This window comes from Phaenicophaeus curvirostris, chromosome 23 (assembly GCF_032191515.1).
Source record: "Phaenicophaeus curvirostris isolate KB17595 chromosome 23, BPBGC_Pcur_1.0, whole genome shotgun sequence".
NCBI classification, from domain to species: Eukaryota; Metazoa; Chordata; class Aves; order Cuculiformes; family Cuculidae; genus Phaenicophaeus; species Phaenicophaeus curvirostris.
This window is the reverse complement of record NC_091414.1, coordinates 6419110-6433351: the sequence shown is the minus strand read 5'-3', so window position 1 is coordinate 6433351 and position 14242 is coordinate 6419110. Positions and strand designations below refer to the sequence as shown.

At 51.8% G+C, this 14242-nt stretch overlaps 1 protein-coding gene across 1 annotated transcript; it reads left to right on the top strand.

Moving 5' to 3' along the window:
* The first annotated feature begins 320 nt into the window (after positions 1-320).
* On the top strand, positions 321-13836 carry SNRNP40 (small nuclear ribonucleoprotein U5 subunit 40). Its single transcript, XM_069875265.1, has 10 exons — positions 321-530; positions 1779-1908; positions 2710-2803; positions 3623-3788; positions 4451-4573; positions 5625-5745; positions 6512-6594; positions 7013-7074; positions 11077-11180; positions 13263-13836. The coding sequence occupies exons 1-10, from the start codon at positions 363-365 to the stop codon at positions 13310-13312; spliced, it is 1101 nt and encodes a 366-aa protein (XP_069731366.1). The 5' UTR covers positions 321-362; the 3' UTR covers positions 13313-13836.
* The last annotated feature ends 406 nt before the right edge of the window (positions 13837-14242 follow it).

Below are 14242 nucleotides of genomic sequence, written 5' to 3'. Positions count from 1 at the left end.
GCGCCTTGCGGGCAGCTTCCAGCCAATCAGCACCCACCGCGTCCAGGGTAGCCCCGCCCCCTCATGCCGCGCCAGCCAATCCTCGCGGGCGCCCCCCCCCCGGCTCCAGCAGCCAATCAGAGACGAAAGCTCGCCCCATGCCCCGCCCCGCCCCTGGGCTCCAGCAGCCAATCAGCGCGGGGCGACTTGGCTCCTCCAGCCAATCGGCGTTGGGTTCCCGCCCCACGCCGATCTACTAGCCAATCAGCGTGTGGCGCCCTCTTTCTCCGCAGCCGTAGCGACCAATCGGCGGCGGCGCGCCGTGGTGACGTCACGCGCGCGGGAGCCAATGGCGGCGCGGCGAGTGCGGCGCGGCCGCGGCGATGATCGAGCAGCAGAAGCGGAAGGCGGCGGGTGCCGCTCCGGGCCCCGCTCCCGGCCCCGGGGCCGACCTGCCCCTCGTCCCCGCCGCCGCCAAGCGGCCACGCCATGAGCTGCCCGGGGCACCGGGGGCAGCGGGGCAGCCCCCCCCGGGGGCTCTGCTGCAGGCGGTGCGGAGTGGGGGCGGTGGGAGGGGGTGAAAGGGGAGGTGGGGGGGAGAGGGAGGGCTGAGGGGGAAAAGGACGGGATGGGGGGCTTGAGGGGAGGGAACGGGGAAGGAGGAGAGGGGGGGTTGTGGAGGAAGGAGACGATGGGTGGCTTAAGGGGAAGGGTTGGGGGGAAAGAAGGGGAAGGGGGGAAAAGGAAGAGGAAGCGTTGGGGAAGAGGAAGAGGAAGGGTTGAGGGAGAAGGAAAGGAAGAGGGGGGGATGAGGGGCTTAAGGGAGTGGGACAGGGGAAGAGGGGAGGGTACAGGGAAAAGCAGAGCTTAGGGGGAAGGGAGGGGAGGAGAAGGGGCTTAGGGGGAAGGGGAGAAAAGGAGGGGCGGGAGGAAGGAGGAATGGGGGCTCAGGAGAGGGAAAGGGTTGGGGGAAAAAAAGGGCATGGGGGGCCTGGGAGGGGAAGGGGGGAGAGTATGGGGAAGGGGGGTGGCGCACTTAGGAGGAGGGGGTGGGATGGGGAAATGAGGGGATGGGGGACTTAGGGGGCAAAGGAGGGGTGGTGGGGTGGGGGGAGAAAAGGAGGGGGTTGGGGGGAAGGGAGGGGAGATCAGGGTTTGGGGACAGGAAGGAGGCCATGAGGGGGTGGCGAGGTTGGGGTGGGGGGCGGCCCTAAGGAGATGTCAGGCTTTAGGCTTATGGGAGGGGATGCTCATAAGGGAAAGGTAGGACTTGGGGAGGAGCGAGGCCCCTCCAGGATTGGTGGGGTTTAGGTGGGAGGAGGTCTTTTAGGAGATTTTGGGGATGTGGAAGGAGACTGTGAGGGGACAGCAGGGTTTGTGGGAAGTTTCTTGGGAGCTGATGGATTTGGGGAACCAGAGGCCCCAAGGCAACAATGAGGTTTGGGACAGAGGGAGGCTGTGAGGGGACAGCAGGGTTGGGGAAGGGGCGAGGCCCCTGAGGGAACAACAGGATTTGGGGAAGGACCCTGAAGGCACATCAGGGTTTCAGGAGCTGTCAAAAGCTGTGAGGGGATGTCAGGTTTTGGGCTGAGGGGAGGCCTCTGAGAGGATATTGGGGTTTGGAGAGGGAACTCTGTGAGGGGATTAGTGGCAGAAATAAAGCCCCAAGGGAGTCAGAGGAGAGGTGAAAAGGTCTGTGAGGGGCTGGTGGGGGCTTCTGGCATGCTGGCCGTACCTGACGGTGCCCTGTGTTCCCTGCCATGGCATCACCTCACCTTGCTCTCTGTTTCTTCCTGCAGGGCCCGCCACGCTGCTCCTCCCTGCAAGCCCCCATCATGCTGCTCTCGGGGCACGAAGGAGAGGTGTATTGCTGCAAGTTCCACCCCAACGGCAACACCCTCGCCTCTGCTGGCTTCGACAGGCTCATCCGTGAGTGCTGGACTATGCTTTCCCAGCCAGTGCTGCGCAGGGCAGGAGCTCACCCAATTTCAGGCTACCGAGCTGCAGTGTTTTTTTTTATCTCAGCCCTCAGCTTGCTGGGTCCTGAGCAGGGAAAGCATCACCAGGAGGGGCAGAAGAAACTTATTCCAGCTCCTCTGTCGGGTCACTACCCTGCTGGCCCTCCAGTGGGGTGATAATGCGCAGTGCTGGTTGCAGCCCCGCGTTCCCAGGTCCCTCGCAGAGGATTCTGTCAGTCTATTGAACTGCAGCAGTCTGCAGAAACACAACTTTTAACGCTTTGGGTTGCCAAAAGGAAGATTATTATTGTTCTTAATAAATTCAGGTTGACCTAAAGCCGTAAATCAGCTCAAACCCCTGCCTGTCCTTCTGGGGCTCACATGATTGTAGAATCATAAAATATCAAGAGTTGGAAAGGGCCCACAAGGATCAAGTCCAGCTCCTGTCCCTGCACAGGACACCCCAACGTTCACACCGGGGGGATGAAGGCATAGGCCAAATGCTGCTGGAATGTTGTCAGGCTTGGTGCTGTGACTGCTTCCCTGGGAGCTGTTCCAGGGCTCCACCACCCTCTGGGGGAAGAACTTTGCCCTAATGTCCAACCTAACCTCTCCTGCCATTCCCTCAGATCCTATTGCCATGCGTTGTTCCGGATTGGAGACAATAGTAGGGGCAGTACATGGTTTGCTGATTTCCCAGAGAACATCTCCATCCTCCTCAGGGAGATGTTTCCATGTTTCCTGTGCTGACCTTTCCCTTCCTTTCCCCCAGTGCTGTGGAATGTCTATGGGGACTGTGATAACTATGCCACACTGAAGGGACACAGCGGGGCGATTATGGAGCTGCACTATAACACAGATGGCAGGTAAGGGGCATCCAGATGGCTTTGAGCCTCAGGCCTGGCTGTTTCTGAAGGAAGGTGCTTTCTGCTGACTGGAGTCCTTTGGAGAACCTCATCATTGTCCCTGCTCAGGCCATGGCATGTATGGCAAAGACTGGTAGTGAGTCTTTCCCAGATAAAGGGTGGTGCTTGTGTGAGACCCAGTAAAGGATGTGGAGTCACCTGTGATCCACCAGTGCCTGAGTGTCTTCAGGAACATAGGAAAATTTGTCTTGGTCATGTGGGAGACACTGGGGAGGGAAAGAAAATAAGTGAGATATTTCCTAATTTGAAAGGCTGTTTTGCTATGGCATCTGAGCCAGGATTGCCACTGAGCTCTCCTTCTGGTGTTCATCCCAGACAGCATTGGAGGAGGTGGAAAATCAATCTATATGTAACTAGAAATCACAGAATCATAGAATCACCAGGTTGGAAGAGACCCACTGGATCATCGAGTCCAACCATTCCTATTAAACACTAAACCATGTCCCTCAGCACCTCGTCCACCCGTGCCTTAAACCCCTCCAGGGAAAGTGACTCAACCCCCTCCCTGGGCAGCCTCTGCATGTGCCCAATGACCCTCTCTGTGAAAAATTTCTTCCTAATGGGGTTTAATGGGAGTAAAACCCCCAGTGTGTCTGCTCTGCTGTCACTCAGCCTTGTTGTGCGATGTGGGGGCAATTCTTCTCCGTGGCACGTCCATACTGAATGTTTCAAGTGTTGGTCACAGAACTCAACAGTAAAAAAGGTGGGAGGGGAGAAATGCTTCTGAAATAGAGAACCTCACACAATGCTTCTCCGCAGCATGCTCTTCTCAGCATCCACAGACAAAACCGTGGCTGTGTGGGACAGTGAGACGGGAGAGAGAGTGAAGAGACTGAAGGGCCATACCTCGTTCGTTAACTCCTGTTACCCAGCAAGGCGAGGACCCCAGCTGGTCTGTACAGGCAGTGACGATGGGACAGTGAAGGTCAGTACATCGGGTTAGTAGGTCATCTGGAATGAAAGCATGGTAGCATCTTTGAAAGAATTTTTGAGGTCTTCTCATTTAAGTGGGATAAATTCAGTCTTTCATTTCTCTTATAATTGCGTTATCCAATAGCTTTGATTTCAGAAATTAAAAATTGAAATAAAATTTGACTGCTCCTTGTTTTCTGTAATCCTTTGGGAGGGATCAAGAAGATTCATCTCCTCTGTAGTTGTACTTCTTCCCTTGAACTGCAAGGGTGGGGAGGCCCTGGCCTAGGTTGCCCAGAGAAGCCGTGGCTGCCCCATCCCTGGAGGTGTTCAAGGCCAGGTTGGATGAGGCTTTGATCACCCTGATCCAGTAGGAGGTGTCCATGCCCATGGCAGGGATGGGACTGGATGGGCTTGTAAGGTCCCTTCCAACCTAAACCATTTAATGAACTGCATTAACAAAGAAAGGCAAGCTGTTACTGAAATCTTGTATGCTGGCCACTTCTTCCCTCCCTTCCCTCCTGTGCTCCACGGGAGACTTTTATTATGTTTTTCTAGAGATCTCTTGAGATCTGAAAGAATTTCAGGGGAGCAATCTGAGTCTGACAAGAATCTGCCTGTAATTTCAACTTTAAATATCCGTGAGCCTCTTCAACAACTGCTGTGTCTTTTCAGCTGTGGGATATCAGGAAAAAAGCCGCAGTCCAGACATTTCAGAACACGTACCAAGTCTTGGCTGTAACTTTCAATGACACCAGTGATCAGATCATATCCGGAGGCATCGACAACGATATTAAGGTAAGATGCCTGTGTGCTCATGTGCCTTTCCCACCGCGTGCACCTTTTCTGTCCCATCACGTCTTGCATTGGTCAAGGACAAATGTGGAAGCCTGTTAGTTAATTTTACAGTCACAAGAACCACACGGACCCACTGTGTCTGACCTCGGTGTTGATGTAGGGCCAATGAACTCTGAGGGAGTTGCTCCAGGGCTGTTTGCCATGTGACAGCTTTGGCATTCCTGGCCAGGCGGCCAGCAGTGCTATCACCCTCTGGAACCAATGTGGTATGCCAGCTCTTCTGGCAGCTTGTGCCTGTCCTGGAGCTGTATATGAGGTAAACTAAAGAAAATGTGGTGACACATCCACACTCTCTGTCCTCTGCTCCAGTTTGCAGCTTACTTTGTCACCTGCTACTGTGGAAAGTTCTTATTTAAGAGCGAGCACTGCGTTTCATTCAGCTGCTGACTGAGATTCTTCTCATGGTTGTATGGCTCAGTCTGTCTTCCTGTCCATTCAGCCTCGGGCTCTACTGTTACCTTGACTTGGCGAGCAAGTGCTTGTCCGAGGGCTATCACTAAGTGTAGCGCTGACCATGAGATCTGTTCCAACTGCCCCTCTGCAGGAAAGAACAGCATGAAGTTTTGGGGATTGAACAACTGCTGCTCTGTGCCATAGGTCAGTGGAGTTCGGGAGCTATAGGCAGATAGAGATGGATGCCTGCATGCTTGGGGCTGCCGACATTTAACTCCTTGGTGCTGGACACGTTTAGTTAGACGTCTAGTGGGATGTCCCTACCCATGGCAGGGGATTGGAACTAGATGATCTTTAAGGTCCCTTCCAACCCAAACTATTCTATGATTCTATGAAGTCTTCTAAGAGGCAAATTCCATTTTTCCTGCAACACGCATAAAATTCTAGCCTCGTATTTTATCCACTTGGACCCCACCAGCTGAAATTGAAGGCTGATGTCATGAGATGACTGATCGCTAGCAGAGTGAAATGTCTTGGAAACAGCAGTTCCAACAGTCTTGGCTGTCTTTTTCTTAAACCACAATGTTGTGTCTGAAAGGTGTGGGACCTTCGCCAGAACAAGCTCACATACACGATGAGAGGACACGCGGACTCAGTGACGGGCCTCAGCCTGAGCTCGGAAGGCTCCTACCTGCTCTCTAACGCGATGGACAACACAGGTATGTCCCATCTGGTGTCAACACAGCTGTGCAGGCAGCTGTCAGGCGCTGCGCTCTTACACAGGCTTCGCGTGGTGTTTTGGAAGGAACAGCTTGAATTGTTTGATGTAATAAAACAAGAGCAAGACGTGGGGATGGGCTGAAGGGAATTTGGCTCCAGAGATAACGCTGGAATTCTTGTTACACCGGTGACAGCCACATCCTTTGCAGGGAGGGGGCAGCTGCATCAGAAGGGTTTGTCACATCTCCCGAAGGGCAGTGAGGACACAAGCTGTGGCACACATAATTTGCGCAGACAGTTGAACACAGGCCCTGTCTGGCGGGACTGCGTTCCTCTTGTCAGGGCGGTTTGGCTGTTTCCCACAACAGGGAATGACAGCACAGTTTCCAAACTGCCCATCTGCCATGTGGGGGATGCTCAGCAGCGCTGATCTGATGAGAATTGCAGTCATAGAGTGTGTTAGAATAAAGCAAATGCTCACGTAAGGAGACGGTGGCTCGTTCGTGTCATGGTGGGTTTGGATTTTTCCCCTTCTGTTGGCAGTGGTTGTGGTGTAGTTATAAATGTCTGCGTTTAACCTTTCATCTCAAAGCTTTCTGCCTGTTTTCTTTTGCTTCTGGGGAAACCTAGGCATGATGAGAACAAGGAGTGTGATCAGATCTTTGCTCATTAGCGGCGTGTCTTAGGAAAAGGAACGTTTCCAGAAGCTGACCTTGCCCCCACACCTCTGCCAGCTCTGGCTAATTACTGTGCTCTATGTTGCAGTTCGCATCTGGGATGTGCGGCCCTTTGCCCCTAAAGAGAGATGTGTAAAGATTTTCCAGGGAAACGTACATAATTTTGAAAAGGTGAGTGTCCTGTAGACCAAAACGTGACTGTGAAACGCCGCTGCTATTAGCTTTGCTGGAAATTATTTTTAAATTCAAGTTTAAACCAGAAAGGCTTTAACAAGAACTCAAAAAAAGATTAATGCATAAAGTGGGATTCCAATTAAAGCTGCAGTAACAAGATTTCTTTGCTTGATTCAGCTCTAATTAGCTGTAAATTAACTATTTTCTACATTTACTATCTACTTTGTGTAAAATAACAAGGCACTGGATGTATCCAGCAATAAAATGAAATCTGTAATTACCATCTCATCTTCTGAAGGGAGATTGTTAAGGTGGTGCTCGTGATATTTAAAATCTTGGTGATTTTGACTTCAAGTAGAGAAGGGAAATGAAATCTTCCTCTGAAAATAGATCTGTGTATATTCTTTTATTTTAGAATCTTCTGAGGTGCTCTTGGTCCCCGGATGGGAGTAAAATAGCAGGGGGATCGGCTGACAGGTGAGTTGCCACTGCATTTGTCTGTTACCATCAATCCCAAATGGTTTTGCAGCACTCCTGGATCACAATCGGAAGGTTCAGACTTGTGCGTGGAGGTTTGAAGAACCAGACAACCCTCTGTGGTCTTCTGTGTGCGTTGTCTGCCCCGAGTACAATAGTGGTGTCTTTTTCTTCACTTTGTGTCAGTGGAGAAGCACCTTATAGCCGTAAAACCTCCTTACCATTGCTAAAAGCTGACTAGATGTGTGCATTGTTGCCTGCGTTCAACCACAGGGTCCAGCACGAGGGCCAGCAGAGATGGAGCATGGTTCTTGGTGGACTAGGTCACCTGTGGTCATACTGGCAGGTACCTGCCTGAGAGCCTCTGAGAAGTAGGAAGTCTCGGAGGTGTGTGTAGCGTGGGGGTTATACTGATAAGGACCACAAATAAGTGTTAGATTGCTGCATGGCTGCTTGCAAGAGGCACCAGTGGTGTTCCAAAGATCATTCTTGATCCTTACTCTAATTGAAGAGTAAAAAGAAATAAAGATCTGACTAAGTTAGCACTTACTGGGCTTTTAAATTAGATGTTCTATAAACCGAGGCAACCGAGGAGTAAAATGGATGGAGGGAGGAAGCCAGAAGAAGGTCTGTGCCAGCCACTGAAGGTCACCATGAAGGATACCAGCCTCCACTGGAGCAAATCCAGACGCACTCTTGAGTGACATCAAGACAGGAATTCTGCAGGCCAGAGTCCAGGGCATGGAGAAGGAGCAATCAGCAAATTAATGAGTTTCTGACAGAGTATAGGGAGAACTGTAGCTCTCACTGCCTAGATATAGCAGAGCCAGGCGCCACAGCAAGTGGCTGAGACGTGACTCGCTTTATGGTCACGCTGGCAGTAATGGCCTGGTGAACGTGTTAGCTTGCCAAGGCTGTGGCACATCTGCAGGGAAGCGTGGCTGGAGGAGTCAGGCTTGTAGGTTGGTTCTGCAGGTGCTGATGCAGCTCTAGACTCAGCAACTGTGCTGTGACACCTGTGGGGAGCAGGCAGCCAGGTCCCAGGACAGGTCAGACAAGGCAACTCAAATCTTCCTGCCGTTGCTGAGCTTTTACAGGTTTTTTGGAGGAGGACAATCTGCTGGGAAAGCAAAGCAAGAGTAAAGAAACATTGCATTTATCTGAGTACCAAATAGCGTCTCAGTGTTTACTTTCTCCTTCTGCGTTGTATGGAGTGGGTGTGTATGCTGGGGGGATGATTACCTGAGTATGTTTTTTGCTGGTTTGTCCTTCAGACTTGGAGTAAAATGATAGAACCGTAGAATGGTTTGGGCTGGAAGGGACCTCAAAGCCCATCCAGTTCCACCTCTTGCCATGGGCAGGGACACCTCCCACTGGATCAGGGGCTCCAAGCCCCATCCAACCTGGCCTTGAACACCTCCAGGGATGGGGCAGCCACCCCTGCTCTGGGCAACCTGGGCCAGGGCCTTCCCACCCTCACAGCACAACATTTCTTCCTAAGATCTCATCTCAATTTCACCTCTTTCAGCTGAAAACCTTTCCCCCTCGTCTTGTCCCTGCACTCCCTGGTCAAGAGCCCGTCCCCAGCTTTCCTGGAGCCCCTTTCAGCACTGGAAGCTGCTCTAAGGTCTCCCTGCACCCTTCTCTTGTCCAGACTGAACAACAGCTCTCTCAGCCTGTTGTCATATCAACTACTTAAAGCACTTTCCTGTTTTGCACTACCAGATTAAAAACTCATCTGCAGAGCGCTTTGAGAAAACAGTCAATACAATTCTTGTGCAGTTGTGCTTGAAGAAATGCTGCTTTAAGTAACATTCATGACTTGTGTTGCACACTTGAATTTTTTCCTTTTATGTATTTAAAGAAAATAAATCAAAGAATAGCACCAGCCTGAAAATGAATGCTCGTAGGAAAGCAGGTCTGCCCTGATTGGTATCCAGTCTCCTTTGTGTCTAGCCAGCAAATGTTATAAATGATTCAGTGATGTTTTGGAGGGAAAAGCAGTTCACTTCTATCTCAAGTAAAGGACAGGCTAATTGTAAAAGCAAATGGTGCTCTTCGGCTGGTCTGTAAAGCCCTGAAAAATGAAAGAGACTGAGTGAAACTGAGGAGCCTGTTGTTGGTAGCCTGAAATGATCCAGCTTTGGTACTGAGAGCTTGGGCAGTGTGTGGCTGAGAAGCAGGCTTTTGATCCCCAGCATCCTTGAATTCCTGCAGGCGAGACTTGGGGATGCACAGCAGCATTGGCAGCGCCTTCCTGTAGAGCAGTGTAATGCCGAAGGTCAATTTTACCCATGTTTTACGGGCTGTCCCCTTGCCCTTTGCAGTCCCCTGTAAACAGCCGTAGCGATGCCTCTGGGGCGTGCAGCCAGCAGAGCTGCCCTTCACACCAGACCCAGCCAATTACTGCCCTGCCCCTTGCTTCCCTTTTTCTGCTCCGGAAGGTTTTGGTTTAGCTGCCAGTCACCTGCCTAAAGAGCAAAAGGAGAAGGCAGAGTGAGCGTAATCCAGAACTGGCAGGTTTCCCTCAGCCACTGATTGTTTTGCAGAGCTATGGACCTTGTAACAAATGCCATTTCATGTGGTGAGGCTGTTGTGTTTGGAAGGCAGGGATGCACTGTTCCTGTGCAGGTGAGGTGCAGTAGCACCTTGCTTGGGTGGTAGGATTTTGCTTAGGGCTCTTGTTTTGATGTATTAGAAAATCCCAGTCCCTCCTACGGATGCTCCCCATAACCAGGATCAAAGCATCGCTCTCCTTCCCAGTGGAGCTGCGTGCAGATGCAGTCAACATCCATGAGGGACAAACAGTGATCTCTGTGCAGTGGGATGTACAGCCAGGCACCTTTTCTCCCACTCTGGGACTGTTTATAAGAGTGATCTGAAAGCTGATCCATGCCTGGTGCCTGCAGTTTCTCTTCTGAAGGATGGCTCCTGTGCTGCCCTCCAGCCAGGGTGCGGTGCTGGAGCAGGACTAGGCCAGCGCTGGGGGCCCACGGTGAGGCCTGCAGGAGGTTAATCAAAGGGGGCTCTGTAATCAGTGCTGGGAAGTGGATCATAACTTTAATGGCACAGCTGGACAAGATCCATAGATAAAACTGTTGGCCGTGAGGGACTGAGCTGGAGGAGCACCTGGGCTGCTCCTCGCAGCTTGCTGGCCAGCCCAAGCTAAGGACACAGCCAGGCCTGCAAGCAAGGGTGAGAACCCTCCTCCCCATTCCCCTAATTTTCTCCATGAGAATCATAGAATCACCAGGTTGGAAGAGACCCACCGGATCATCGAGTCCAACCATTCCTATCAATCACTGAACCATGTCCCTCAGCGCATCGTCCACGTGTGCCTTAAACACCTCCAGGGAAGGTGACTCAACCACCTCCCTGGGCAGCCTCTGCCAGTGCCCAGTGACCCTTTCCATGAAATATTTTTTCCTGACGTCCAGCCTGAACCTCCCCTGGCGGATCTTGAGGCCATTCCCTCTCGTCCTGTCCCCTGTCCCTTGGGAGAAGAGTCCAGCTCCCTCCTCTCACAGCCTCCTTTCAGGTAGTTGGAGAGAGCAATGAGGTCTCCCCTCAGCCTCCTCTTCTCCAGGCTAAACACCCCCAGCTCTCTCAGCCGTTCCTCGTAAGGCCTGTTCTCCAGTCCCTTCAGCAGCTTTGTCGCTCTTCTCTGGACTCGCTCCCCTGTGGGGCTGTCATTGAGGGTCTGTATGGCCTCATGCTTTCAAATCCATCTTAATGCCAGGAGGGGTGAAATGAGGCTGCTGTGCTGTGACAGCAGCGAGGCTTTTGACACTGATTGATATGTTAGCTCCTACCTGTTCAGACCTCTGCTCTGCGGGGCTTGGCAATGCAGCACTTTGCTCCTGAGAAGCTCCTTGTTTTTCCACACCAAGAGTTGCATCTGTTTCAGCCTGAGTGGTGAACCACTGCAGGAAGAAGCCGTTGGTGTGTGGGGCAGCTGTTTTCCCTCCTCAAATACCTGCACTCATAATGACTCTCTCGTAGGTTTGTCTACGTGTGGGACACCACATCCAGGAGGATTTTGTACAAGCTGCCAGGCCACGCCGGGTCGGTGAATGAACTGGCTTTCCATCCAGAGGAACCCATTAGTAAGTCCTCCCCACCTCAAGTCAGCTGGGGAAGTAGTTTCAGGGCTGGCTGAACTGCTGATCCTCTGGAAAATCACCCCCAAGTTGCCTGTGGCTCCAAGGATTAGAGACAAATGTCGGGCTAGTGGACTCCTGCCAGCTCCTCTCCTGCAGAGGAGTTGGGCTGGCTGTGTCCTGGGGTCCTGGGCTGAGCAGGTGGTTCTGCTGCATCCTCCACATGAACAGCAGCAGCGCGGCTGCCGTCCTGCATGGTTGGTGCTGTTGGCAATGCCTGTGGGTTGCCATGAGCCGTGGCTTGGCTACCGCTGCCTGGGGCTTGTCCAGATTTCCCAAGGGCCATGGAAAAACATTCTGGGGTACCTGGGTTTGGGCACAAGGGATATAACCATGCATTTGGTGATGTAAGGAGTTACCTGGGATCATGTCCCCAGCCTGGGATGTCTTAACTTCCCCAAAAGCTGTAGGAAGCAAACAAAGCTTTGTGCAGCGGTGTTTGTCCCTTTTCTAGATATGTGCTGCACATGGTGTCACATATCAGAGCTGATGGCTCTTTCAGAACCCTTTTAGCCACTGTGCATGAGCTGAGCCCAGGTTTGGATCGGTTTCTTGGCGCAGCGTGTGGCCCGGGCAGCACTGTGGGGTGTTGTTTGTTTCTATGGAAACGCTTGAACCACTGGCCAGGTCACCGCATTGCTCCAGCCAAAAACTGACAAGAGTCAGCCCCGAACTGAAGCCAGGAGCTCGGCTTTGCCGAGGATGACAGTCTCTGCAGCAGGGCAGTGAGTTATGGCTTTGTTCCTTGATTATTCATTGTCCTGTCTTTGGATCACAGGCTGTGCTGGGAGACCGGAGCTACCTCCTCTCCGGTTGGGAGCAGATTGTTTGCGATTGTGTTCTGCTGAGCTTCTCTTTGTGAATCAATCACTCAGCTTCAAATAAAAATTAGAAACCTATCCAGGCGTTGCAGGAGAGTTATGCAGCTGATTTCTATTAACTGAGAACATTAATCTTGGAAATCGCTGCACCAACTCCACAATACTCGCCTGCAGAGGGGCTGAGATGCAGTGAGATGACAGGCACCAGCCTGCGAGTTCTTATAAAAATCCCCGAGATCTCTCCTGGACTCGGAAACTGTTGCCAGCGTCAAGAGAAGTGCTTCTGGGTCATTCTATTGATGCTCACGTGTTAAATCCCCTGAGGAGCCTTCTCCGGGTGCAGGTGGTTTGCTGGGTGCTGTAGTTGGGTGCCAGCTGTGATTTGCCTGTTCGGGTAGAATAATAAGGTGCCGACGAGGTTTTTGTGGCCAGCCTGTGCCCTCTAGTGGCACACAGTCCCGACAGCACTGCCCACTTTGCCATCTGAACACTCCTCGTGATGAAAGTAACACTTCAGGATGTTCTAGAGAGTTAAGCATGTTTATCTGCCTCTCTTTCCCCTTGTAATGCTTGGACAGTGCTGTCACGCCTGCCTTGGGAAGGGGAATGGCAGCCACACCGCACAGTGTCGGCTTAGAATCACAGAATGGTTTTGGTTGGAAAAGACCTTTAAGATCATCAATCCAGCCCTGCCAAGCCTGCCAGCAGACCATGTCCTCAAGTACAACATCTACTCATCTTTTAAACCCCTCCAGGGATGGTGACTCAACCACCTCCCTTGGCAGCCTCTGCCAGTGCTTGAGAACACTTTCAGTTAAGACATTCCTCCTAATATCCAACATAAATCTCCCCTGGTGCATCTTGAGGCCATTTCCCCTTTTCCTGTCACTGCCTGCCAGGGAGAAGAGACCAGTGCCCACCTCACTACAACCTCCTTTTAGGCAGGTGTGGGGAGTAATGACGTCTCCCCTCAGTCTCCTTTTTAACAGGCTAAACTGCCCCAGCTCCCTCAGCAGCTTCTCTTAAAGCTTGTGCTCTCAGCCCTTCGCCAGCTTTCTTGACCCTCTCTGGATGTGCCCCAGCCCCTCAATGTCTTCATGTACTGAGGGGCCCAAAACCAAACCCAGGATTTGAGGTGTTGTTAGTGAGGTCTCCAACTGCTGTGTTTCATTTTCACGTTCCTCCCTTTCCTTTCTCTCTCTCACAGTACTCTCCGCATCCAGTGACAAAAGACTCTACATGGGGGAGATCCAGTGAGGCCGACCAGGAGCTGGTGGGATTCCTGCCCTCGCAATCCGTGGTTTACAGAAGTCAGATGGACTTTCTTCTTACTGGTGCCAGCCCTCCTCACACTCATGGCAGTGGGAAAACACTGGAGCAACCCAATGAGCCCAGCAGGCTGTGGGAGTCTCCCTGTACAGCTTTTTTCCATCCCCTTTTCAATTTGGAATTGAAAAGATTTTCATTTTAGTTGTTGTCCCGGCTGTTAAGCCCTTGCCCAGATCTTTTGAAATTGGGAAATTCTGTTTAAATTCCCTATGTTGCTTTGTATATTCCCTGTCAAATTTCTCTTGCTTTTTTTTATATGGTCAAACCTGAAATAGATAGCTTTGTACAAGAGCTGTGTGGATGCGATTTATTGTTCAAGTTCCCTTTTCCATTGTGTGATGCTAAATCATGGCCCTCACTCGTATATAACCCGGGGAAACCACAGGCGTGAACTTCAGAAGAGCAGCTTTATTTTTTATTCATGGCAATAAAAATGACCACACTTGAAATAATTATTGGGCTGCTGCTGAATCCTGTTTTCATGTTTTGAGTAAAATCCAGCCTCCTGCTATAAATACATGGACAGGGAGCAAGTTTTCTGTGACAGGTACAGTGTAGTTGGAGCTCAGCAGTGGGGCACGGGCCAGGCTGTGTTCCCCTCTTCCAGCTGGGGTGGCAGGAGGCTGGTGTGAGATGGTGGCTGTTCCTCGAGCAGGTAGGATCCGTACCCCAGACCTGTGGCCAACTGGTGGGACAATGCAAGGGTGCCTGCACCGTGCCTCAGCTTCAGGGAACCAGAGAATTGCTTGGCTGGAAAAGACCTTTGAGGTCACCCAGTCCAACCATACCTGTCCACTACCAAACCAGATCTCTGAGCACCTCATCTGCTTGTCTTTTAAACCCCTCCAGGGATGGGGA